We start from the raw sequence: 25926 nt of genomic DNA on the forward strand, positions 1-25926 counted from the left end.
AGGACACTAAGAGTTAGGCAGCCCCCACCCCTGAACGTCCCAGCCTCATTTCCTACCACTTCCCAGTGGCCAAACTCAACCCATTTCCTGCCTCTGAGCCTTTGTTCTTGAGGTTTTCTCCACCTAGTAACCCACGCCCCCAAAATCTCCCAGGGGCCGGCCCAAGTTCATTACTGTTACCGAGAACACAGTCATAGGAGGACCTAGGACAGCACATAGGCATACAAGTCCAGTAAATGCTTCTTGAAGAAAGGAGTCACCTCAAACTCAAGTGGCACCTCCTCCAGCAGGCCTGCCGGGGTTTCTCCCAGCGGAGGTGACTGACCGCTCCCTGGAGGAGGTCTCAGGGACCCGACTGCACACTGAAGACTTGCTCTTGGTCTCCTGGACTCCGCAGCCGGGCCCTTAAACCCAAGACCACGCTCCGCTGGCTTCAGTGTCCCCACCCGAGGGGACACTCCTTTGATGATCAGACACAAGCAGGGCTCACCGTGGGGGTGGCCCATCTGTGGGGCCCTTCTCCGGTCATTCGGGGGCGGGTAAGGTGATGCCAGCACAGATGGCGGGCGGCTCTGGGGATGAGTCAGGAGTGAAATCTGACCCTCCCCAAGGGCAAAAGGGAACCTGAAAGGTGGTATCAAGCTGAGCTGCAGGTGGGGACAAGCGTCCCCCCACCCCCACCCCCACTAGGGATGCAAACAAGCAAAAGGCCACCAACTTCTATGACAAACTGTTTAATGTTCCATAACGTGCAGCTTCTGAGTGAAAAGGGCCCATTCAAACGAGCCGTACATTCTGGTGCCGGAGCAGCCGGGCCCCTCCCCACCTGTCCCTCTGGGAGGCGGCAGGGCAGGGAGGAGGTGCTGTGAGAACATGGTCCTGGGTGTGCTCACCGGGAACACACGTGTTAAGTGGCCGAGTGTCACGGGGGTGGGGGACATGACATTTACACAGGAGAGAGAACCACGGACACGTGTGTGACCTGAAGACACGAGACGCGGGCACAGGGGACAGTGAACCGGGGCAGCTACAATGCCCACGTGTGGAGCTATACACAGAAATGTGACTGACGGGGGGGAGTCCCAAAGGGCGGGCAGAACAGGCTGAGAGCCTGGAGACCTCGAGTGGCCGGGGGCAGGCTGACAGGAGCCTGCCCATGAGAACTTGGGTGTACACAACAGTACACAGTAGTGAGAACCCAGACGCTCGGGTGGGCAGTGACGGAGGGACACAGACCCACGAGCGGGGACGCAGAGACCGGAGGGCTCACAGGCAGGCCCCGAGCGGCAGGTACGGGCCGGAGGGTGGAAGCTGTCGGAGGGCTCCGGCTCCGGCTCCGGCTCCAGCTCCGGCTCCGGCTCTGGCTCCGGCTCCGGCAGGATCCCTCGGTGACAGCTCGGAGCGGAGCCCGAGGGCTGAGAAGGCTCAGGACAGGGAGGATGTCACAGGCTCAGCTCCCCACAGACAGCAGGGTCTCTTGGGGGCGTCTGAGTGCACGAGGAAGTCGCCGGCCCCCAAAGGGGCCCTCAGGCCTCGCTGCTGCTGCTGCTGCAGCCCCTGCTGCTGCCTCGCTCCACCCACACGAGGCGGGCCTGCTCCTGCAGGATGCGGCCGCGTACGACCTTGGCCAGCTCCTCCGAGTGGGCCCACGCGTGGGCGGGCACCTTCACCCAGGAGCAGGGCAGCGCCCAGAGCGCCTGCTCCGAGCTGCGGCACTGCCGAAGCAGCTCCGAGTCCCGCCAGCCCGGCCGGCCCAGCAGGCCCCTGCGAGAGAAGAGAGTGGGCAGTGGCAGAGAGGGGCACAGAGACGACAGAGAGAGACAAAGACACGGAGAGTTAGAGAGAAAGGACAAACAGATGAAGACAAATAGATGGCAAAGGAGGAGGGAGAAGACACAGAGGGAGAGAGAGCCAGGCAGAGACAGACACCCCCAGAAAGGAGGTTCGGGTCCGGCCTCACCTGACTTCCCGCACATTCTTCTCGGTCACCTCCACGTGGATGACGATGGGGTAGATCTCATTCTGGACCAGCTCCCGCACGCCCCGCGTGCCCAGCTCCAACAGGCAGTGCTTCTTCTCGGGGGTCAAGGTTACATTTTACTCCGGCCCAGAGGCACTAACGTCCCTCCCCCACACACACCCAGCACTGGGCTCCACAGCACTGCCCCTACAGGGTCCTGCTTCCCCATCCACAGGGACCTTGGCAGTGAGGGAACAACGAGGAGGGCAGGCAGGAGACCTGGGGAAATAAGTCACTTTGCCTCTCTGGACCTCAGCCTGCACATCTATAGGATCAAGCTAATCCCTCCATCTCCCCCCCCCCCACCCCCCGGTGTCCCAGCCCGCTGCCAGGGCAGTGGAGGGTTTGCGGACACGGAGACAGATAGGTGAGATGTACCAGCCATTCACAGGTGAGGAAAGGCCCACAGAATGGAAGGGACTGCCCAGAGCAGCCCCCACCCCAGCACCTACCTTCCCAACAGACTCCTGGATGGCACGAATCCTGCTGCCCAGCCCAGGGGTGGCAGGCCGGGCCTTGGGGGCTCCGGGAGCTGAGGGTGCGCACTGCTCCTCCCCGGACAGGCTTTCTGGAGAGCAGGAAGAAGCCAGAACCAACGGCCGGTGGGCCTGGCTGCCCCTGAGTGCCACCCTGCCCTCCCCTCTCCGGGCACAAAGGCTCACCCGCTGGGCACACTTGGAAGTCCAGCCGGGAGTTGGGCAGGTCTAGCAGGTTGCGGATGAGCCGAGGCGCCAGGCACTCGGGCAAGAGCACCACGGGCCGCAGGGAGGGCACCAGCAGCGGCCGCACCAGGCTGTAGGGTTTGAGGCTCCACTCCGGATCTGTGGCAGGGGCGGGTGCAGAAGAGATGAGGGTGCAGGCAGGGCCCCAGCTCCTCTTTTCCAGGGTGCCAGCCCCCTCAACATTCAAAACCCCATCACCTCCTCTCATGCCCCCCATCTTTTTTTCCCCTTCTTAAGTCCTGCAGATACCCCCCACCTTCTGCCCCCTCCCCCTCCCTCCCCCCTACACACACACACACACACACACACACACACACACACGCACTGCCCAGTCCTCCCTGGGACTTCTGCAGTAGACTCCTCCCTAATCTCTGCCTCCCTCTCGCCCCCTAGGGGCCATTGTCCTCTCAGCAGCCAGAGAGAGGTTTTATTTTTTTTTTAAATATATTTTTATTAATTTCAAAAGAGGAAGAGAGGAGAGAGAGAGAAACATCAATGATGAAAGAGAATCATGGATCGGCTGCATACCCCCTACTGAGGATCTAGCCCACAACCCTGACTGGGAATCCAACTATGATCTCCTGGTTCATAGGTCGATGCTCAATCACTGTTGCTCAAACACTGGCCAGGCCAGAGAGAGGTTTGAAAACTAAAGTCAGATCTTATAACTCTCATTTTTTCAATGTGTCAACGTCCCATGACTCTTAGGAAAAAGACCACATCCTCCTTGTGGGTGACCCAGCCCTGCCAGAGCCTGGGAGCAGCAAGCCTTGCACCCCATCACAGACTCCCCTCCTACTACACACACAGACCGCCCTTCAGCTGCCTCCTATCACAGGGCCTACCCGTGCCCTGCGGAGGCCGAAGCCCCACCCGGGCATCCAGTTCTCCTCCATTACAACTGTCACCCTCTGCAATCATGTCCATGAATGAGATGATGTGGCCGGCAGGTAACTGCCTCTCCCCATCCCCAACAGGCAGTAAGCTTCAAAGGGGTGGGGGTCCACTGTGTCCTGTGGACCAAGAATGACAGTTCTGACACTTGATACCAATGTCCTCCAAACACACCATGCACAGCCATGCCACCGGGCCTTTGCACAAGCTGTGCCTTCTTTTTTTTTAAAATATATTTCTTTATTGATTCTAGAGAGGAAGGGAGAAGGAAAGAGAGATAGAAACATCAATGATGAGAGAGAATCATTGATCGGCTGCCTCCTGCACCCGCCCCCCCCCCCCCCGGCACTGGGGATCGAGCCCACAACCCAGGCATGTGCCCTCGGCCGGAATCAAACCTGGGACCCTTCAGTCCACAGGCTGACACTCTATCCACTGAGCTAAGACGGCCAGGGCATCTTTTTCTTAAATGTTTTTTGTTGGTTTCTTAGAGAAAGGGGGAAAGAGAGCAACACCGATCAACTGCTCCCATACACACCCCAACTAGGACCAAACCCGAAACCTGGGCATGTGCCCTGACCAGGAATCAAACCGATGACCCTTTGGTGCACGGGATGATGCTCAACCAACTGAGCCACACGGGCCAGGACAAGCTGTGCCTTCTGCCTGGAACAAACTCCTCTTCATCCTTGAAGGACTCGGTTTAAACAATCTCCCTTCCTGCACGTCTTCCCTCACCATCCTCGTCTCCTTGCCCCTCAGAATTGCTATTCTCTCGTGTGGGCTCTCCCAGCCCCTTCCCCCTGATCTGGCCCAAAGCCTCACCCTATTGCCTCCAGGAACCTATTCTGGGGTCCTCATGGCACAGCTACACCTGCTCTGCCAGACGAGAACAGGCCCGAGCTCACGCGTGCCCCGCACTCATACAGACCACGAACACACTAGGACACATGCGCCTCCTGCACCAGCCGGCTCTCTCAACCCTGGAGGCCCATCTCCCACCAAGGGAGCCTTGTCTCTCAGGCCCCTGGCGTGGGCCCCGCCCCACTGGCACCCTCACAACAGGCCCTTCCAGGCCAAAGGACACCCAGAGGCAGCCCAGGCTGCGCCTTCACACCTGTGCACTCACCTGAGCAGGGCTCCAGCAGCAGCTGCTCCGGGGAGTCCCCTGCAGGACTCCCGGCATGCTTGGGCTTCACCAGCCGCAGCTGGTCCAGAGCTCGCTTCTTCAGCTGGGGAGGGCAGAGGGAAAGAGGGGCCCCTGTGAACTCTGCCTTATTCCACCCTTGGGGAGAGGGGAGAGTACATGAAACCCCAGGCAGAGGGGGGCCCATGCCACCAGGCCTTCTCCTTTCCCTGCCCAGGGAGGCAAGGACCTAAGAAGTGAGGTGTACCCACCCCCATTTTACAGATGGACAAACTGAGGCCCAGAGACCAGCGGAACCTAATGTCACAAGAGAGACACTTTGGGGTCTCTCACAATGAACTAGCAATATGGCCTTGGGGAGGAAGATTAATGAAACCAACAACAACAGCATTTATCATACCAACAGCTGACAGGTATCAAAAGCCTACAATGTGACAAATACGAACTAGGCCACGGATGTGCATGAACCACTAAAGCCTTCTATGCCAAGGGGCCAAGCAGGCAGTGTAACCCCTCATTTTACAGCCGAGGACACAGAGCCTCCAAGGTTGTCCAAGGTTGCATGGCTGATTAAGTGGCAGAGCTGGGATTCAAATCCAGCCAGTCTGGCTCCAGAGCTGCGCTCTCAACCCCCTCTCTAGTGCCATAGCCTCTCGCGTTACTATGGCAACTCATTCTGCCCAGGTGCACAGGGGAGGATCACACGGCCCAGTCCTTCTCCAGGGGCTGGAACAGGGGATATGACTGTTGTTTGTCAAGTGCTTACCGCTCGCCAGGCACACTCCTGAGCACGAGGCACACTCTATCTCATTTAATCTCTCAACTACCCTGGCGTGAGTCCTGCTGTTCCACTTGCTGGCACACAGACGTCAACCAAGTACAGATGAGGGAGCGAGGTGGGAGCCTCCCTCCTCTCCTCCCCCAGGGCTGCCGGAGAATGTAGCCCCGCCTCTCCCTTTTGGACCGGCCCTTCCCCCCAGCCCCTCACCCAGCTGGTGCAGCCCTGCTTACATTACTGCGGGGCCCTCGAGGCCGACTGGAGGGCAGGCATTTCTCCTGAGCTTCCAGGAGCTGCTGGGCTCTGGGGGGACAGGAGGGAGTCTTGTCATATGTTAGTATGGCGACAGGGAACCCCTCACAGCCTCTCCTCTAGCCCCCCATCCTGTTCCAGAGGATAGTGAGGGGCTGCAAAGGGAGAAAGAGGCCCCCGCCCCGGTCCCAGCTCCCAATGGGACCCCGTCCCCAGGCTCCTGGCTCTGGGTCACCTCTGATAATTGGGCACTGTGCCCCGGTCCAGGTCCCGCAGCGTGAGGGGGTCGACCCGTGCACAGAACCACTCCTGCCGCCGCTTGTACACCGGGTCCACCCGCCGCAGGATCTCCTCGCTATCACCCCAGAGCCAGGGGACCGCCCCCCTCCACAGACGAGTTGCCTCGGATATAGAAGGCTCCGGCGCCCAAGCACCTTCCCCCAGGCTTCTAAAGGCCCTCCTAGAAAACTGACAAGCTGGGCACGGACAGAGCAGGGGGCAGCAGGGAGGACAAGAGGAGGATGAGGTCAGGCATCGGATGTGACCTCTCAAAGCCCACGCTACCAGGACCCCTTTCCTCCTCCTAAAGTGAGAGTCCGAGGCCCAGAGAGAGCAGGACTTGCCCAAGGCCACCAAGCCCACTCGGGACAGAACTAGGACTCGAACCCAGGTGTCTGGGCTCCTGTCCAGTGCTCCTTTCACCTCTGCTTGCTGAGGACAGAGGAAGGGCACAAGGACAGACAGCCAGCACGAGGCAGCGACAGGGGAAGGCAGGGCTCCGCCAAGAGTCAGGAGGTGGACGGTCTCCCGCTCGGGCCTCAGTTGCGCCATCCCCAGGGGCTGGATGAGCCCTCTCTTGGGCCCTTAGCTCCGACCCTGTAGGCCTGGTGAGTTCCCAGCCACCACTCCCCCTGCCCCCGGGCCAGACTCACCCTTAGAATCCATCAGGAAGGGGAGTGTGGACACCTGGTTCCAGGTCAAGGTCCTCCGCTGGGCCTCGCCTTCCAGGCCTGCCCCCTCCAGGCCAGCAGCCTCTGCCCCTGGCTAGGAGAAAACGCAGGCAGGGAGGGAGAAAAGTCAGCTTCCAAAGGCAGGACAGCCCTGGCTCTGGAGGAAGACTGAGTGTGGGACCAGCCATGTTCCACAATTCAGACGCCTCCACCTCGGAGGGCAGCCGGGCTCTGCTACCTTCAACAGGTCTCTCCACCCAGCAGGTTCAGCCAGGTCTTTCCCACCTTTAAAAGCAGGTGGGCTGTCATTCTGCCCCACCTCCCAGTCCCTGTCCAATCAGATTTCACTTAATGCTGGGTGAGATGGGCAACCAGCCGCTAACCAGTGAGCCTGCCTCCTCTCTAGCCAATCCCTAGAAACTCCGCCCAGTGACCTAGATCCACCAATCAGAAGGCATCCAGCCCTGGTGAAAGCACTAACTCCTCCCCCAGCCCACAGGTGGGTGGGGGGCTCACCTCTCTTGGTTCCACCCTGGCAGACGCAGACCCAGGCCCAGAGAGCACCCTCCGCACCACGGTCCCGGACCAGCTGTCCCCAAGGAAAGGCAGGCCATCTGGACCTCTGTCCTGGGGTTCGGGTCCCCCCGGGGGGCTCCGGCCAGACACTTGTATGGCCAGAGACCTGAGAAGAGGGAAGGGGATGGGAATGAGAGTTCAGTCAACATTGTGCTTCAGTTCAACATCCTTGGAAAACCACAGCAATTCCCCAAGTATGCCATGACGCCCACCCCCCACCCCCCAACACCCACACCCACCCACCCCGGTCCACTGCACCTGCTGTGCTAATGCCTTGAATGCACTTCCCCCTCTTCTCTGCCTGGCAAATTCTGCTCATCCTTCAGCGCTCAGGTCGAAAGCAAACTCTCCCTCCCAGACCCCAGCAAACGGTGAGGTGCAGAAGCACAACCGTCCGCACCTTGCACGTGGCCTGCTGTTTCCTCCATCAAAAAAACACCCTCAGCTCTGGGTGCCAGCACCAAACCCAGTGCCTGGCACCTAGGAGATGACGAATAAAAGCTTGTGATGCTCACAGTCTAGGAAGAAAGGTCACCATCGGAACACAACGCAGATCAGAGATGGTCCCAGGGCAGTGGGAGCACAAGGGAGTGGCTTCCCAGTGGCTACCCCGTGGTCAAGAATAGAAGCAACAGGCAGAGATGGTGTCCAGGCTGGAGGGCGGCCATGAGCAGAGGTGTGGGGGACAGGACGTAGGATTGTGGAAGAATTTAATAACAGCAACAATAGCAGCCGACACCATGCGAAGCTCCTAACTTAGTGGTTCTCAACCTTCCTAATGCCGTGACCCTTTAATACGGTTCCTCATATTGTGGGGACCCCCAACCATAAAATTATTTTCGTTGCTACGTCACAACTGTAAATTTTGCTACTGTTATGAATCGTAATGGAAATATCTGATAGGCAGGATGTATTTTCATTGTTCGCAACAACATCATGGAAACAGCTCCCAAGAAAGGCACGCTGCGGCCAGCCTTCGGAGAGCAAGCCTCTGTCCTTCCTCTCACGGCAGCGGGAGCCACGGATGGTTAAGACAAAGAGTCACTAAGACCTCCATCACGGCAGGGCTCTCTGCCTGTCCCCGGATGAGAACGGATGAGGCCTCCTGGCCAGCCTCAGAGACCACTGACTAGAAGCCTCCATGACCCCCTGGCCCTGGTACTGGGGAGGGGAGAGGCCAAGGCCAGTGGGTGTGCCCAGCTGAAGAGGTGGCTCAGGTAGAGCCCAGGCGTCCACCCGCCTCCCCACCCACCCTCCAGCTGCAGTCCACAGTCTCACTGCCCCCTGCTGCCAGCCTGGGGGAGCAAGGCTACAAGGACCTCAACCCAATCAGCACCCAAGCAGAGGGGGGAACTCTGGCCCTGAGAGCCCATCGCAGCTCCTGTCCTCTCAGTCAAAACAGAACCAGGCCTGGGGGGCTGGGGCTCGACATGGGTGCTGGGACTGTCCTGGCTGCGTCGAGGCGGTGTGGAGAGGCCTGGGCAGACCTGGCAGGCCGGACGCTGGGCCCGGCTATGCTGCCCAGTGGCCTTCCGGCTGGAGCAACCCAGTCCAGTTCCAAAGCCCAGCATAAACTGCGCCCTAGACTGGGCCGAGCGAGCTGGCTGCCTAATTCTCAGTCCTCGAATCCACAGACCAAGGACGGTGGCCGCACCTGTCTCCCACTTTGCCCATGAGGGTCAGACGAATGTAAAGACGGTGCAGGTAGGGGAACCAGAGGGCTCCGGGGCCTCCCACCTGCAGGTCTGTCCCAGGGGAAGAAGATTCTGTTTCTTAATGGAATGGACTAGCACAGTGGTCGGCAAACCACGGCTCGCGAGCCACATGCAGCTCTTTGGCCCCTTCAGTGTGGCTCTTCCACAAAATACCAACTTCTGCGCATGGGCCACGAAGTTTCAATCGCACTGTACATGCACGCCCGCAGGTGGTATTTTATGGAAGAGCCACACTGAAGGGGCCAAAGAGCCGCATGTGGCTCCCGAGCTGCGGTTTGCCGACCACGGGACTAGCACATAGAAGCCTGTCTCCCTTCCAGTGAATCCAACTACAGTGACCCCGTGTTTCAGGCACGTGCACACGGGTTCTCTCGCTGGGGTACGGACAGAAGAGTTTTGGCAATGTGGCCTGGTGGGCGCCCCCAGGACTCTGGGGCCAGAAGGCCTGGCTATTCCACTTCCGGTCCTCAGCAGCCCCCTCTGCGTCTACCTGTTTCATTGTACAATTCAGCCAGTTAAAACATGGCGCTCTTATGCCCTAGCCGGTTTGGCTCAGTGGATAGAGCGTCGGCCTGCAAACTGACGGGTCCCAGGTTCAATTCCGGTCAAGGGCACAGGCCCGGGTTGTGGGCTCGATCCCCAGTGGGGGACTTGCAGGAGGCAGCCGATCCATGATTCTCTCTCATCATGGATGTTTCTATCTCTCTCTCCCTCTTCCTTCCTCTCTGAAATCAATAAAAATATTTAAAAAAATAAAACATGGCGCTCTTAGAACAGTGCCTGGTAAGAATTACGTGCCGGTGAACATTAGACAGTCACTGTTATCAGGTGTGATTCAGGACAAGCCACCCCTCTGTGCGCAAGGCTTCTCTGCCTGCTTCACACCCACAGCCCATTCACCACCACGGCTTCCCCAAGGACCCAGTGAGCAGCCTGCACAGGCCTCCACCTGCCTCAGCACGCCCCTCCCTTCCCTGCAATCCCAGCGTGGGGGCCACGCCACCCTCCAACCGGGTTTCAGGCTTTTTTTTAAAAATAACATTTTATTATTTTTCCATTAGAGTTGAGGTTTACAGATGTCCTCTCTTTTCCCCCCACTAACCCCCTCCACCTCCCCTCCCTCCCCAGGCCTTCCCAGCACTACTGTCTGTCCGTGAGCTATGCACATAGGCACATAAGTTCATTGGTTAATGTCTTCCCGCTCCCCCTTCCCTCTGAAACACATCAGTCTGTTGCCTGCTTCGGTGCCTTATTGCCAAGTCCTGTGCGTCCTGAAGACACACATCAGGCAGCCCCTCCTTCAGGACCTCCCTGCCCACCTCCCTGAGGGTCCAAGTAACTTCTCTGAGCCCCCACAGCCCCGGGCTACCAGCACTGGGCACCTGGGCTTGCTGAGGGCAGGGTCCAGACCAGGTCCCTCTCAGTCCCGGGCCTCAGCACCCAAGCGAGCAGCAGGGGACAGAGGAACATGGTATGGGCAGGGCTGCCTGCTCCAACCTCCTGGGACTCCTGGGTCTCCAGCAACACAATCCGACTGCCCCCCAACCCTGCCTGTGGGCAGTGAGAGGATGGATGGGGTAACCTGTCCGCCAGGTGAGGGCTCCCACTCCCTCCCCCAGGATCAGATCAGGAGGTCAGGTCACGGGAAGGCAGGCGGGGGCGGACAGTCCTTCACTCTGCCAGCTCGGGCTGTGGTGGCCCAGTGGCCTGGATGAGTGTCCCCAGCCCCAACCCAGGGCACTGTGGGAAGATCTCTAGGCAGCTTACATGGCGGCTTTGTTCAGGTCAGGGACCCATGAAGCAGAGACCTGAGGAAGCCACACCGATGACCTCACTAAACCCTGCCAGCAACCCTACGGAGACATCTGTTACTCCCCTCATGTTGAGAAGGGGAAACTGAGGCATGGGGAAGTTATAACTAGACGAGGGTTGCACAGCAGGTGGGTGGTACAGTCGGGCAATGACCTATTCAAGCCCCTGGGCAAACCGAAGGGGCCATGGGTCCTGAGGCTATGTCAGTGGTCGGCAAACTCATTAGTCAACAGAGCCAAATATCAACAGTACAACGACTGAAAGTTCTTTTGAGAGCCAAATTTTTTAAACTTCAACTATATAGGTAGGTACATTGTTATTAACTTAATTAGGGTGCTCCTAAGCTGGCCTTTGCTAAAAACGTCCTCAATCTGAGGAGTCGACCTCAGCAAACGTACCCCCACTTCTTCTAACGCCACTTCTTCAAAATAGACTCGCCCAGGCCGAAAACCGACTTTTGGGCATGGGCCACGAAGTTTCAATCGCACTGTACGTGCGCGCCCGTGGTCATCCACGTGGTATTTTGTGGAAGAGCCACACTCAAGGGGCCAAAGAGCCACATGTGGCTCTCGAGCCGCGGTTTGCCACCACTGGGCTATGTGAATAAGTGGGGGCAGGGGCGGGTCCTGGCCAGGGCCACAGCACCTGGTCCTCTCCCCACACGACCCTCCATACTCAGCGCCTCGCTGTCTCCCCACCTGTCCACCGTCCATCTATCCGTCAGCCTGTCCCAGCACCCGCACTGCCCCACTCCTCTGCCCTGCCCCAAGGCCCCAGGAGCCAGCAGGGCAGGGGAGACAGGGCTGAGAATACCCAGCATGGAGTGAGCACTGAACACAAGTGGGAGATTAAAGTGACTCAGACCAGCGTCACCAACCGGTGGTCCTCGGACCCCTGGTGGTCCGTGAGGTCCGAAAGGTTGGCGACCGCTGATTTAGACGGCCCTGGCCAGTGTGTTCCAGTGGTTACAGCATCAGCCCGGCACCGAAGGATGGAGATTTGATTCCCAGTCAAGAGCATGTATTGTGGTTGCAGTTCAATCCCCAGCCCTGGTCAGGGCCCGTGCAGGAGGCATCCAAGTCTCTCTAGCTCTTCTCTCTCTCTCCCTCTCTCCCTCCCTTCCATTCTCTCTAAAAATCAATAGAAAAAATACTCTCAGGTGAGGATTAACCCAAAAAATGTGACTTAGACAGAAGGAAGGCACCCAGGAACCCCCACTCCACCACTCAGAGGCCTTGGGACAAATTCCTGACTCCGAGCCTCGTGTTCCTTATCTGAATAAGGGGGCTAGAAATGCCAGCCTGCAGGCCACTCTGGGAATTAAGCAACAAGGGCAACAATAACATTAGCTCAGAGCTGGCACTACCACTCACTCTGAGCCACTCTAATAGGAATACAGGAACCCCCACAACGACCTAAGGGGACAGGCACAATTGTGACCCCATTTTACAGAGCAGGAAACTGAGGCACTGGGAAACTAAGTCACATGCCCAAGATTCCACAGTAGAGCAAGATTTCAGCTGACTGACCATCGGTCTCCCGCACTGTACTGTCGCACGGCCCCAGGACACATGCCCCGCACCTCACCTCCCTCTCTGCCTGTTCCTCAACCTCTTTCTCTCTCCGTCCCCCACCTCTGCCTCCATCCTGACCTGTGTTCTCCCCCCTCTCCCTCCTTCTCGGGAACAGCACGGGCATCAGAGGCGGCCCCCTGATCACACGGCTCCTGCTCCCTCTGCCACATCCCGGCGCCCCCTGGACGAGAGCCAAGACCCCTTTGCAGGCCTGAGCTGGAGGGAGGAAGGGCCAAGTCAGGCAGGAAGGGAGGTGCCTCCACCCCTTCCCTCAGAAGCACGTCCTGCACAGGGAGAAACAATGTCACGCTGGGCCCACTGCCGGGGCGGAGGGTGGGGGCAGGGCTCTGGACTCAGGCCTGGCCAAGCTGCGTCCAGGGGGCGGGCGGCCCCTGGTCCTGCTCTGCCCTGGCTTCCTGGTGACCTGTGCTCTGTATCCAGCACCCCCACTTTCCAGCTCTGACCTCAGTGCTTCCTACGCCCTTTCCAAAACCCACGTCTGATCAGGTCACCGTGGACTTGGGCCAGGGCACTTCCCAGCTGTGTCACCCCGGGCAAGGCGCTTAACCTCTCTGAGCCCCAGTTTCTTCCCGAGGAAACCGGGATAATCATAATAGCGCCTGCCTCCAGGGACAGAGAGAATGCCCGGAGGCAGCCAGCAGCGGGCCTGCCGTTAGGAATAGCTAATCCCTCGCAGGTTTCCCAGAGTGCACCAGCCAAAGTCCACACTTTTCCAGCCTGACTCAGCCTGCTGTGGCTTGGCCTTCCTCCTCCCCCACCCTCACCCCCACGTGCACCAGTCAACGCCAAACTCCAAGCCCATCCCAAACAGCCTCTGTTCTCTGCCTCTTCCAGCCATCCAGCTGCCCTCCCTACCTGCCCTCTCTCCGTGGCCCAGTTCAAAGGCCACATTGTCAGCCCGGCCTCCCTCTCTCCCCTCCTGAGGTCCGCTCCAAAGCCTGGCCGGGGAGGCCCTTCGCGACCAACACACAGAGCTCACTGCCTCCAGCAGGCTCTGAGCCGATGTGCTTCTTGGCTCCTGAGGGGCCCCACCCCACCCACAGCTCGAAGCTGTTGGGCGGGAGCTCAGAGCTGGAGGACAGGCAGAGGGTCGGTGCCCGTACAAGTACAACTACCATTAACTCAGCATCTACTACGTGCCTGGCAAAGCTAGGTGCTTGGCTGACATGAGTCCTACGCCTCACACCACCCACAGGCAGAAGAGAGAGCTCACTGTTCCCGTTGAGGAAACTGAGGTCACACAGTGATAAACGGTGGCGACGGGGTTGGAATCCAACTGACAGTTGCATAAACCAAAGGCTTAGCTCAGCTCCCTCCCACCTCGCCCCGCTCGCCCCGCTCCAGGCCCTGAGACGCAGGCCCCCACCCCCCCACCCAGGCGGCGTCCGTACCTGCCGAGGAGATCCAGGCCGCAGCCTCTGGCCAGGAGACCGTCCGGCTTTCCCAGCGGCCACACGCTGTCGGAGGATGAGGATGAGGAGAGGCCGGGGGACCAGGGTTTAAGCGTTACACTCCCTGGGGAGAAGGAGTGAGGTTCAAGGGCGCTGGACTGAAACACGGGGGAGGGCCCGAGACCACCCACGGCCCAGAGGCCTGGGGCCCAGGCAGGTTGGAGGCCCCGAGAACACACGGGACCCACTGGGCTCAGGGCTGGGCCGGCGCCTGCCAGAGTGGCCCTGCAGTTTCCTAGAAGAGGGTGAAGGGTGGACCAGAACTGAGGGCCCCCCGCCCCCCCCGCACAGCACAGCCAGGACCAGGGCTGAGCTCAGGGTAAACCCACTCCCCCAGACGCCTCCTGAGCAGAGCCTTCCTGCCTGTCCAGGGCACAGCTGGGCCTGGGGGAGGGAGTCACAGGCCAAGGGCAGAGCAGGCAGCACAGGCCTCAGGCAAACTGAAAAGTTCTCCTCCCCCCCACCCCCCACCCCACCCCCCGTGAGCCCTCCCCATGGAGTGTCCGAGGGCCCTTACCTGTGATGTCGGACATGCTGCTGAAGGACCTGGGCGGAGAGAGGACGGGCGGGAGGGGCAGGAGCTGAGAGTCCGTGGGCATCTGCCCCGCTCCCTCCTCCTGCCCCTATGCCACCAAGCGGTCCTGCAGCCTCCAAGCACAGGCAGGCTAGAGCAGGTGGGAGTCCCAGGCACACGGCACGCATGCCACCCAGCTCCCCTCAACTCACAGGGCAAGAAGGTAACACCCTGGCCGCAGCCCCATGGCCTTCCACCTAGAATGCCCCGCCTGTTCTTTAATGCCACCCCCTCCAGGAAGCCTCCCCTGACCTCTCAGCCCCATCTCATCCGCACTTTCTACATTGTCGTTGGCGGCTCCTGGGCTGCCTCTCACACTAGATCAAGCAAGTCAAACTCGGACATGCTCGCACTAGATCAGTGGTTCTCAACCTTCTGGCCCTTTAAATACAGTTCCTCATGTTGTGACCCAACCATAAAATTATTTTCGTTGCTACTTCATAACTGTAATGTTGCTACTGTTATGAATCTAATGTAAATATCTGATATGCAGGATGGTCTTAGGCGACCCCTGTGAAAGGGTCGTTCCCCCCCAAAGGGGTCGCGACCCTCAGGTTGAGAACCGCTACACTAGATCATGACCATCTCGTCACACACCCACTCCTGGCAGATTCACCCATCGGGGATCAAGCCCGAGACTGGGACCTACGCCAGGAAGGGTGCCAGAGTCCGCCCCCCCTCCTTCCGTTCCCGCCCGCCAGGTGGGCAATGCCCGCCCTTTTCCGGGCCCCCATTGGGCTGCTGCCGACCACACCCTGAGGCCAGCTTTTCTTTGCCTGGAGGGCCCCCGACACCCTGGAAAATATTTCTCTGCCAAGCCCGCGTTCTAGACCAGGGGTGGGGAACCTTTTCTCTGCCGAGGGCCATGTGGATATTTATAACATCATTCAAGGGCCATACAACATTATCCACTTTAAAGTTGGCTGCTCTGTTTGGTCAGGCATTTAATTAGCTCACCCCTCATGGCTTGGCGGGGCCAGACCAGATGGCTTCACGGGCCTGAGACAGCCCATGGGCCAGGCGTTCCCCCGTCCTGGCCTAAATCATCAGGCCTCCCCTGGGTTGAGCAATTTTGCGGTTCAGTTTCTAGTGACTCAGCTGCCAGAGTGTTGGGCTGGGGCTGAGCCCATTCTGCCCTTTGGCCTTGTCTTAACCTCTGACCTCAGTCACGCCTATGCTCTCAGGGCCTGGGTTCCTAGCGCTCTAGCTATTTAAAGGCAGTTGAGGAGGTGACCGCCTAGTGTTGACGCTGGCATGAGGGATTCTGGGAGGTGGCTGGGCCTCCGCCGCTCTCTTTCCAGCCTGTTTACCTTTTGGGGTGTTTTTTTTTTTTTCACATCGATCGGTTGCCTCCCAGGCCGGGGATCCAGCCAGCAACCAAGGTACGTGCCCTCGACTGGAACCGAACCCAGGACCCTTCAGTCTGCAGGCCAACTCTCTATCCACCGAGCCAAACTGGCTAGGGCCTGTTTACCTCTTAGCAGGTGCAGGGTCCTCCTCGCGCTGCCGGCGGAGGATGGAGCCTGCGCTGGGAGGGAAGGGCAGGATGGACAGCCGGTTGATCTCTTTCTCATTGTCTGTAGCCTCCTCCTGCAACGTCACGACAGGGCCTGGGTCACCCCACTGCACCTCCCCCCAACTCAATGCACCTAGGTGTGCCCATTCCACAGATGAGAGCTGGGGCCCAGAGCGGAGGAGTGAGCTCCACAAGATTACAGTGTGAGTGGCTCCCAGGTCTCCTGGTACCAGGCCCAGCTGGCTCTGGATAAGCTTAATAAGGTGCTTACCTTTATGGGTCTCAATTTCCTCCTATGTGAAATACATTCCACAGTATGTGCAAAGGCCCTGAGACAGGGCTCTGACACCTTCCAGGAATTCAAAGGCTGAGACCCAGGGAACCAGGCTAAAGGGAGGGAGGGGCCCCCCCTAAGGGCCTCTGGGGCCTGGTACGGGCTTTGTCAGCAAACTGGAGGGCACTCCCCATGTCAGTAATTATGTGAACACTATCAGTGTCCCCCCACACTCAGGTGGGCAGGTGTCTTACCGAGATGTGGGGCTCGGATCCCCCCAGGACAGTGGCCTCCCCGGCTGCATCTGGGCCTCCAAGCGGGGAGGGGAACTCGCTCAGGCTCCAGGTACTGCTGAGGTTGGAGCACAGGGAATGGGAGGAGGTGCAGGCCTGGGAGAGGAAGGGGGAGGGATGAGGTCAGCAGTGCTGGGCCAGGGCCAGCCCCAGTCACATAGTGAACAACTGCCCTCACGAGCAGAACGCTCAGCCCAGAGGACACAAGCTGTAAACAAGCAGACAGATGAAGGAAATAGCCCTACACTGCCCGGAGCGGAGCGCAGGGAGGCACTCAGAGGCCCACCCAGCCTGGCAGCATCCGCGTGCTTTCCAGAGCAAGTATGCTTCAAACGGAGAACTCAAGGATAAGCAGACGCTAAATAGATAAAGTCGGGGAGGATGGCCCAGCGGTTCTCAACCTGTGGGTCGCGACCCCTGAAAATACATCCTGCATATCAGATATTTATATTACGATTCATAACAGTAGCAAAATTACAGTTATGAAGTAGCAACGAAAATAATTTTATGGTTGGGGGTCACCACAACATGAGGAACTGTATTAAAGGGTCGCGGCATTAGGAAGGTTGAGAACCACTGCTCTAGGCAGACAGAACAGTACTATGTGCAAAGGCCCTGAGTCAGGACTGTGACACCTTCCAGGAGGCCAGAGGACCAGGCTAGAGGGAGGGGAGGGCCCCCCTGAAGGGCCTCTAGGGCATAGGAAGGGCTTTGTCTTTACCAAGAGCAAAACACCCCTGAGGGTTTTAAAAAGTGAGAGGTCACAGACTCACACTTCCTTTGTTCTGTTCCTCCGGGTATTAAACACCGGGCCTGTTGATTATCTCCGAGGAAAATCAAGATAAGAAAAGGCAGAGTTCCTGACAAGAACTAGTATCTAGTTCTCAAGGGGTCTGCAGGCACAGCTCCAGCACTGGCGGGCTGTGTGACCTTGGGCAAGCCCCTGCCCCTCTCTGGGCCGTGTGCAATGAGGGCACCGGACTAGCTGGTCTCTGAGGGGCTTTTAGGGCCCATGTTTTGCATTCCAAGATGCTCGCAGGCCCTCAGGTAATTGCAAAGACAGGCTTCAAACTAGTCAGAGACCCACATGCCTCATGCCTCTGTCCAGTTCCCTATCTACCAACCCACACCCACCCTAGCTGGGGTCCCCCACCAGACCGGCATATCCTCCCTCCTGGCCAAGAGCTCCCTCCAAGCCAGCATGTTCTTGACCCAGGTGAGGGCTCCAGCCAGGACCCACACGTTCCCTCCCAGAACCTGCATCTTCTCAGGCCCAGCTGAGCGTTCCCAGTGGGTCCCACGTGATCCCACCACCGCTGAAGGCTCCCATCCATCCTGCAAGTCCCACTCCCAGCTGAGGGCTCCTGCCAGTTCCCCCATGTTCCCACCCTCAACTGAGGTCTCCCACCAGGTCCCACGAGTTCCCACCCCTGGCCAAAAGCTCCTGCCAGGGCCCCAGCATGCCAACCAGGACCCGGTACTCCCCCTGCCCATCACCTTGAGGCAGGGCCCGCCCTGGGCCCGCTGCAGCTGCGCCTCCAGCAGGGCCTTGGTGCCCTCCAGGCTGGTGAGCGTGGTCAGCAGCTCGTCCCGCTCGGCCTCCAGGCTCCGCACCTGCTTGCGGTACTGGTCCTTCTCGATGAGGCTCTGCGAGTACTGCAGCTGGATGTGGTCGCGGCTCTGGATGGCCTGGGAGGGCGAAGGCGCCACACTGACTCGGCTGGCTTGGCCTCCGACCACACAGACGGGGGTGGCAGCAGGAACAGCACTTCCTGTGCCTGACCCTGGGCTTAATATCAGCTCATTTAATCAGCACACTCACCCTCCAAGTGAGGCAGTCTCATTATTCTCATCTTGTAAATAAGGAAACCAAGGCAGCAGGGGCAGGGCTGGGATTCAAACCCAGGCAGAGTCCAGGCTCTGACCATTTCCCAAGAACAACTTAAAACTGTGAGACCTACTGTGTGTGGCCAGCTTAACTCACAGCATCCCCGCCTAGTGGAGGAGCCTGGACTCCAACCCATCCCATTGCATCCAAAGCACTTTTCCCCACGATGAAGCCCAGGGTCCCTGAGAGCTGGGCCCGTGCCTGGACCTGCCACCGACCCACTGCCCCAGAGGGAGCTGGAGACAGGCCCAGCGGCCAGGAGCAACCGGGCGAAGGGCAGATCCCTGAGCCCACCCAAACCACAGCACCAGAGGGTCCGGGACGAAGCCTGAACCCGCCTCTTCACCGAGCCCGCCAGGGGATTCTGAGCCCCATTCTAATGTGCTGACTTCAACTCCTCTAGTGGGATTCAAACTTGGTCGGAGGACAGGACCTCCTGCCCTCCCCAGAGCGTGGGAGCCTCGCACAGGAGGCCTGGGGGCCAGAGGAGCTGCCCACCCTGTGGCCTCAGACGGAGAGGGCCGTGGTGCCCAGGGCTTGGGAGCCAGAACTTGAGAGAATGTCTTCATCAGCAAATATTTGCAAGCACCTCCCCTGCGTAGGTCTTGTTTTTGACTTGGAGAGAATAGAAATTCAGAAGTAAAGAGCGCCAGGATCAACTCCCTAACTGTCCCAGGAGCTCAGGTGAGCCGGTGTGCTCAGGGGCAAGGCTGGCACACCTGGAGTGCGCAAGGCCCCCCGTCTGTGTCCCCCTGGCCTACATGCCCCTCCTAACCAGTCAGTGCCCCGTGGAAGTCGCTTTTCCACAATTCTAGTCCCGTCCGCTCCTCCTCGTCTGCCCATCCGCCGGGCCAGGACCTCAGGCACAGCAGGTGGGGCTCACCTGGTCCCGCTCCTTCTCAATCTCCTCCAGCTGGGCCAGGACGGTGGCCATGCGGTGCTTGTACAGGTCGCAGTCCTTCTGCAGCGTGCGGTGCTTCAGCCGCAGGTCCTCCATCTCCTGCAGGTACTGCGGGCGGGCGGCACAGGGTGGAACATGCCAGGGTCAGACCACAAGGTTGGTGACCCAGGAAAGCCAACCAGCAGGTGCCCAACAGGTCCAGAGAGAGAGGCCTGAGCCCCCAAAACACGCGCCCATCCAGTCTCCCCAGCTGGGCCTGACTTCACCTCCCTGGGCCTCGGCTGCCTCATCTGTAAAATGGGACGACCAGTCACGATGACTCCCTCCCAACCAACCTGGGCCTCCCATCTGAACTGCAGCCTGCTCCCCGGCCCTGCTCTGCTTCTCCACATCCCTCATCACCCTCCCCCACGGGAAGTGGCTGACTCAGGTTGCGTGTATGACAGACGGTGTGTCTCCCCTGCTAGAATTTACCCTCCACGGGGACAGAGACATTTGTTCTGTTCCCTGATGTATCGCAATAAATACTTGAGAATGAATGAATGAATGCACAGTTCCCAGCCCAGTGCCTGGCACACCTGCAGGGAAGGTCGGAGCAAGTGAACTGGTGATGCCCACCGCCCTCTCCTCCCCGGAGCCTCCCCAGCTGTGTAAGAAAGAAGGTAGGGGCAGGGCAGGGTGGGGATGGTACATGGGGGACCGTACCTTGTCCCGAAGCTCCTCGGCCCACTGCAGCTCCCCCTGCACAGTGTGGAGCTTCTGGCACAGCTCCTGTCTGCTGTCCTGCGCCTCCCGCCAGTCATGCTCCAGGATGTCCAAGAGGATGCGCTCTGAGCCCGGGGCCCCCGGCCGGCTTGCGTCCTGGGGGTCAGAGTTCAGGGCTGCCTCAGCCTCTGGCCCAGGGCCCACCTTGAGTGTCAGGGGAAGGGGGACCCGCGGCCCTCAGCCCTCAGCCCCACCCCACTAGCTCTGCCACCCGGGCCCAGGGCCTTGACCTCTCTGGACCCCGGTTTCCCAAATGTAGAGTGGGCGTGGCCCGCCAGCCCTGCCCACCCTCCAGGGAACATCTGGGGTGCAGATGAGCTAAGGGTGTGAGGCATGCTTGAACGAGTTCAGCCAGGATCATGTTCCGAAACAAAAACTAGGCACGCTCTCTCCTGCTCGGGCCCCCACCAGCCGCCCAGCGCAGCAGATAGGCGGCCATTTCTAAGACCTATTCCTGCCCCTCTCACAAGGGGGCCTTCGTAGGGGCTGAGCCTGTCCCCAGCAGGTAGACCATGGGCCCAAGATCCACCCCCAAACCCACATCCCAGCCAGGCACCCCCAACCCTAGGAAGTACACCAGAACCCTGGCTCCCACCCCCCACTTCCTGTGTGGAGCAATGGCCGGGTGGCCAGCCCATACTGCCACTGACCTGCCCCAGGACCCCCAGCAAGCCCTGGGCCACCCAGACCCCAGGGGTCTCAACTTTCCAGACTCTTCTACAAATAATAAAAGCTGAGGCCCTTTCCCCCTAAAAATGCTCACACACAAAATCAGGTGCACAGTGGCAAAGCATCCAGAGACCTACCTCATGGGGCCACCCACAGACCACAGACTAAAGGCCAGAGAGAGCAGAACGCTCAGCCAAGACAAGAGGCCAGCCAGGGTCCATCCGATCTCACCCCAGGTGTAGGCTCCTCATTCTCTGACCCCCCCTCCCCCCAGTGGCCACCTCCGAACCTGCTGCCGCCCCTCCTGCAGCTCCTGCAGGGACGCTGTCAGCCGCTGATTCTCCGCACGCAGCTCAGAGACCAGGTCCACGCTGTCCGGCTCCTTCTCCTTCTCCTTCTCCTTCTCCTTCTCCTTCTCCTTCTCCTTCTCCTCTGCCCCGGGGGGTGGCCCCCTGGTCCTGCGGAGCAGCGCACACTCTTCCTCCAGCCGGCTCACCTTCAGCTTCAGCTGATCCACCTGGGTAGCAACACATGGGTCAGCCCAGGGAGGGATGCAGCCCAGGGAAGGACCCCGGGAGGCCCATGGGGAGAAGGCCTGCTCCTCATTCCTGGGTGCCTCCCAGATCCCCAGAGGGGCGTGAGCAGGAGTCCTCCTGGACTTGTCTATGAAGGAAGGACCGGCTGGGCAAACACGATGAGGAAGGGAGGGGGCGGCAGGGCCAAGCCGCCCTCCCAGGGGCCTCTGCTTCAAGGACTTTTGGCCGCGGTGCTTCATCAGTCCACAGTTCCAACATGGAGAACAGGCCAGAGAGCCCAGTACCAGCTGACGGAGGAGAAGGGCTACACCGAGAACAGGGGGACCAGGGTCTGGGCCCAGCTCCGCCTCTAATTCAGTGTGGCCTTTGGTAAGTCATGGGCTCTCTTTGTGCCTCGGTTTCCTCATCTCCCAGGGAAAAGGAGGAAGAGGAGGAAGAGGATGGTTTTGAGGGTTCCCAGGCCCCCCTCTAGAAGATTGTGCTGTTAGTTCATCCTCAGCAGGAACTCCAAGCCTGGGGTCCAGGTTTCAGTTGTACCACTTTTGCCCTCTTGTCATCCTGAGCAAGTCACTGACCTCCTCTGGGCCTCAGTTTCTTTATAGGTAAAATGGGCCCGTTCACTGACCCTGTTCCGTGCATGCGCTGCCTCCCAAAGTCATTGCAAGAAGCAAACAAGACAGAAGGTGGGCAGAGATCTTTAAGCGGTCAGAGGCTGGCTGCAGAGCTGCCAGGGGTGTGACAGTGGCTGTCTTCACGGCTTTAAAAAAAAATCCCAACCTGCCACCACACGGCGGGTGCAGCCGGAGCTGGCCGGGGTGGTGGCTGGGCGGCTGTGAGGTGGCCGGCTGGCTGAGAGCAGATATGCACGATCGGTTTGCTGGATTATAACCGCACTCAGCCAGAGGTATTTTCCAAATTCATGTGGGGTCCGAGGTTGCTGAATAGTGACAAGAGGAGCAGCAGGTGGCAGGCCACAAAACGAAGTCATTGTCGAAAGAAGGCACAATGACCTCTGCTGCTACACTCTGGCGTGCCAATGTCTGGTGCCCTCGGAATGCCCTGGCCTGTCTCGGAAAATGAATGGCAGCCCCACACTTCCCAGAGCCGAGCATGGCCACACACACACCAACACACAAACACACACACACACACACACACACACACGGGTCTGAGGCTGGGTCAGGAGTTTCTCCTCCTCCGCAAAAGGCTCAGGAAGAAATTCATGATTCTCACATTCCTTTCCCTCACAAAACACGCTTTGTAAACCGTCGGAGAGAGACAGCTGGTTACAAGGGCAAGCGTGGTCACACCCTCTCCAGCAAACCGCAGCCACACACCACGGCCTCCCGCCTGACCCTTGGCCAGCGCACTCCCGCGATGAGCTCAGGGGGCAGAGCACCTGGGAGTCCGCTGAACGCCAGGAAATGCGGGTGCATTTAATCCTGGGGTACAAACTCGCTTAGCACAAAATTACAGTGTTGGCTCCTTAAGTTTATGTTGCTTGGAAATCGCCGCTCATTAAATTTGCACCTTACAAAGCACAGTATTAAGTCACAGCCAACACACACCTGTCCGTGGGGAAAGGAGGCCCAGGCTGCCAAGACAGGAACCATCAGCTGTTCTACTCATTTCCATCTGCAACGCCTTTGCTCATTTTTGCGGCCGAAAAAAGCCCCCAAAATTTAGGCAAAATTTACAGTAGCTATATTTAAAGAGAAACTTATCCATTAGTTGAATTTCACCCCTTACCCTCTACCCCCTAAACTGGGAAAAAGCAGCCATTCTCCGCCTAGTGTCAGATTCTCTTACCCCTAGGTCAGCCATGGGCAAACTATGGCCCGCAGGCCGGATCCGGCCCGTTTGAAATGAATAAAACTAAAAAAAAAAAAAAAAAAAAGACCGTACCCTTTTATGTAATGATGTTTACTTTGAATTTATATTAGTTCACACAAACACTCCATCCATGCTTTTGTTCCGGCCCTCCGGTCCAGTTTAAGAACCCATTGTGGCCCTCGAGTCAAAAAGTTTGCCCACCCCTGCCCTAGGTGGTCACACTATGCGCACCTATAGCTAATCAGCAGATACAGAAGCACCTCCAATGCCTCTTTTTTTTTTTTTAATCCTCACCTGACTTTGAGGGGGGGGGGAGAGGGAGAAAGGGAGAGAGAGAGAGAAACATCAATGTGAGAGAAAAACATCAAACCCTCAACCTAGGTATGTGCCCTGTCCGAGAATCAAACCAGCAACCTTCTGGTGCACGAATGATGCTCCAGGCCATTCCAGCCTCAGCCACTCCCAACTCCCTGGGCCGGTGGCCCTCACACTGTCCCCTCTGAGCAGCAGAACCCTTCTCAAGAACACTCATAGCAGGTCTCATGCCCGTTTCAGAAAAGCAGGCACGGATGAAGATGGGGAACCCAGCTCTCCCCACCTGCCCCCTCCACCCCACCCTAGCAGTGCCAAGAGCAAGCTCAGAAATTCTCAGTCGTGGGACCCTGGGAAAGTGCTCTGACCAATCTTGCTGTGTCTCAGTGTCCCCATCCATAAATGGGGACAGTAACAGTGCCGCCACCCTTGTCCCAATAGAGTTGTTGGAAAATTCAAGGGGTTGGTGCATGGCAAGCAGTGAGGATCGTGCCTGGGCATAGGAGGTGCTGTTTCACTACGTCGTCCTTCTCTGTGGCCTCCCGCCTCCAGCATGGTGAGGAAACTGAGGCACAGAGAGGAAAGCCTTGCCCAGGCCACCCTTCGCTCAATCTGCAGCCAGTCTTGGGCCTCAGACAGCCCTACCTCGTGCCAAACACCAAGCAGGCAGAGAACAGCCTCCTGGTCACCCAACTCCAAGCATCTGCCTCCCACACCCCCCTTTGGGCCTGGCAGTCTAGCCCTTCAACCTGTGGCCTCAACGCCCCCAATCAGGACTCGTTTCCCCAAACCCCAACATGCTGGTATGCACAGCCACAGGCTCCCGCACTCCAGTGCACCCACACGACAGCCTCCAACAGGCACCTGTCACACCTGCAATGCTGCCGCCTCCGCTGAGGCTCATGGGTCTTCCAACCCCACGGTCAGAATCCCCCCAGGCAACCACGCACAGTATTGCTGGAGAGAGCCTACTGTGTGCCGCTGGCACGGTTACTTCCTTTAAACAGCCCTGGCCCGTGTTGCTCAATGGTTAGAGCATCCGCTCACTCACTGAAGGGTCTCAGGTTAGATTCCCAGCCCCGGTGGCAGGCCTGGGTTGCAGGTTGGATCCCCAGCCCCGGTGGGGGAGCATGTGAGAGGCAACCAATCGATGTGTCTCTCTCACATGGATGTTTCTGTTTTTCTCTCTCTCTTTCCTTCTCTCTCTCCCCTCCCTCCCTTCCACTCTCTCTGAGAAAAGAAAAAAATCAATGGAAAAAATACCCTGAGGTGAGGATTAAAAATAAAGTCCTTGAAACAGTCCCCACAGGAAAGCAAGAAGTGGGGCTCGGGTTCTCCACCTGTAAGAGGCGGGGCCTCGTTCATGGCTGGAGAGGGCCAGGTGAGACTTCACCTGGACAAGATCGGGCAGAACAGCATCAGGGGAAGGCCAGCCCTGGTGCCAGGCAGACCTGGTTCAAATCCAGGTGCCATTCCCAGCTTTGTGATGAGCAAGTCCCTTTACAATCTAAGCCCAGCGTCTGGGTTTCAAAATGAGAGAAGCCAGTGCATGGTACCTCCGTGGGAACGTGTGATATGATGCATGTAACCGGCATGGCACACAGAAGCACTTAATAATAATAATAATAATAATAATAATAATAATAATAGAAACAACAATGGCTAAGGGTTTGAGCACTAACTCTGTGCAGGCACTGTACATATCTTAAACTGATGCACCCTTGTAACCCAAGTTTTCTCCACCTCAGCACTTGCTAACATTTTGGGTTAAATAATTCTTGGTTTGGGGGCTGGCCTGTGCTCTGTAGGATGTTTATCAGCAACACTGGCCTCTACCCACTAGACGCCAATAGAACACACCTCGCTGTACCAACCAAAACTGTTTCCTGACAGGGCCATTGTTTCTGGGGGGCAAAATTGGCCCCAGTTGAGAACCACAGCCATAACTCAATGAAATAAGTGCCATCAACACCCCCATATTACAGATGAGAAAACTGAGGCACAGGGTAGTGAAAGGACTTGCCCACAGTCCAATAGCTGGCAGATGGTGGCTCTGGGACACGAGCTGGCTACCACATTACCATCCTTTTTTATAAAGGTCGCCCCTGCCCCACGGTGCCCTGTCCATCTCCCAGGGCCTACCGCCAGCTGCAAGTCCCGGCTGCGCAGGACGGCAGAGTTCTTCTCCTCGCTGAGCTGTGCCAGACGCATGGCGATCATGTAGTTTTCATCCTTGAGCCGCAGCAGCTCCAGGCTGCCCACCTCCCAGTCCTCCCGCAGCCGCTGGCAGCGCTCCTGAGCCTGCTGCTGCTCCCGCAGCCGCTGCTCCAGTCCCGCCCGCTCCTCCTCCAGCAGCCGGCCTCGAGCCTGCAGCTGCTGCTCCCGCTGCAGCTGGCTCTTTCGAGCCTCCCGCAGCCGCCGGACCTCGGTCATCAGGAACTGGGTCAGGCCCT

The 25926-nt window shown here is 58.5% G+C and overlaps 1 protein-coding gene across 1 annotated transcript in view; it reads right to left on the reverse strand.

Annotated features, from left to right (window-relative positions):
* Positions 1 to 718: 718 nt before the first annotated feature.
* Positions 719 to 25926, reverse strand: part of CARD10 (caspase recruitment domain family member 10) — a 27109-nt gene continuing 1901 nt past the window's right edge. Inside the window, exons 2-19 of the mRNA XM_023743776.1 lie at positions 25616 to 25924; positions 21082 to 21309; positions 20064 to 20219; positions 19341 to 19466; positions 18067 to 18258; positions 16531 to 16665; positions 15961 to 16076; positions 14430 to 14458; positions 13853 to 13976; positions 7280 to 7445; positions 6746 to 6857; positions 6049 to 6289; positions 5795 to 5864; positions 4766 to 4868; positions 2683 to 2841; positions 2473 to 2588; positions 1961 to 2073; positions 719 to 1764 (exon numbers count right to left, since the gene is read on the reverse strand). Coding sequence (XP_023599544.1) covers positions 1527 to 1764; positions 1961 to 2073; positions 2473 to 2588; positions 2683 to 2841; positions 4766 to 4868; positions 5795 to 5864; positions 6049 to 6289; positions 6746 to 6857; positions 7280 to 7445; positions 13853 to 13976; positions 14430 to 14458; positions 15961 to 16076; positions 16531 to 16665; positions 18067 to 18258; positions 19341 to 19466; positions 20064 to 20219; positions 21082 to 21309; positions 25616 to 25924 — 2733 coding nt within the window. The 3' untranslated portion in view covers positions 719 to 1526. The remainder of the gene's footprint in view (positions 1765 to 1960; positions 2074 to 2472; positions 2589 to 2682; positions 2842 to 4765; positions 4869 to 5794; positions 5865 to 6048; positions 6290 to 6745; positions 6858 to 7279; positions 7446 to 13852; positions 13977 to 14429; positions 14459 to 15960; positions 16077 to 16530; positions 16666 to 18066; positions 18259 to 19340; positions 19467 to 20063; positions 20220 to 21081; positions 21310 to 25615; positions 25925 to 25926) is intronic.

This window comes from Myotis lucifugus, unplaced genomic scaffold (assembly GCF_000147115.1).
Source record: "Myotis lucifugus unplaced genomic scaffold, Myoluc2.0 scaffold_413, whole genome shotgun sequence".
NCBI classification, from domain to species: Eukaryota; Metazoa; Chordata; class Mammalia; order Chiroptera; family Vespertilionidae; genus Myotis; species Myotis lucifugus.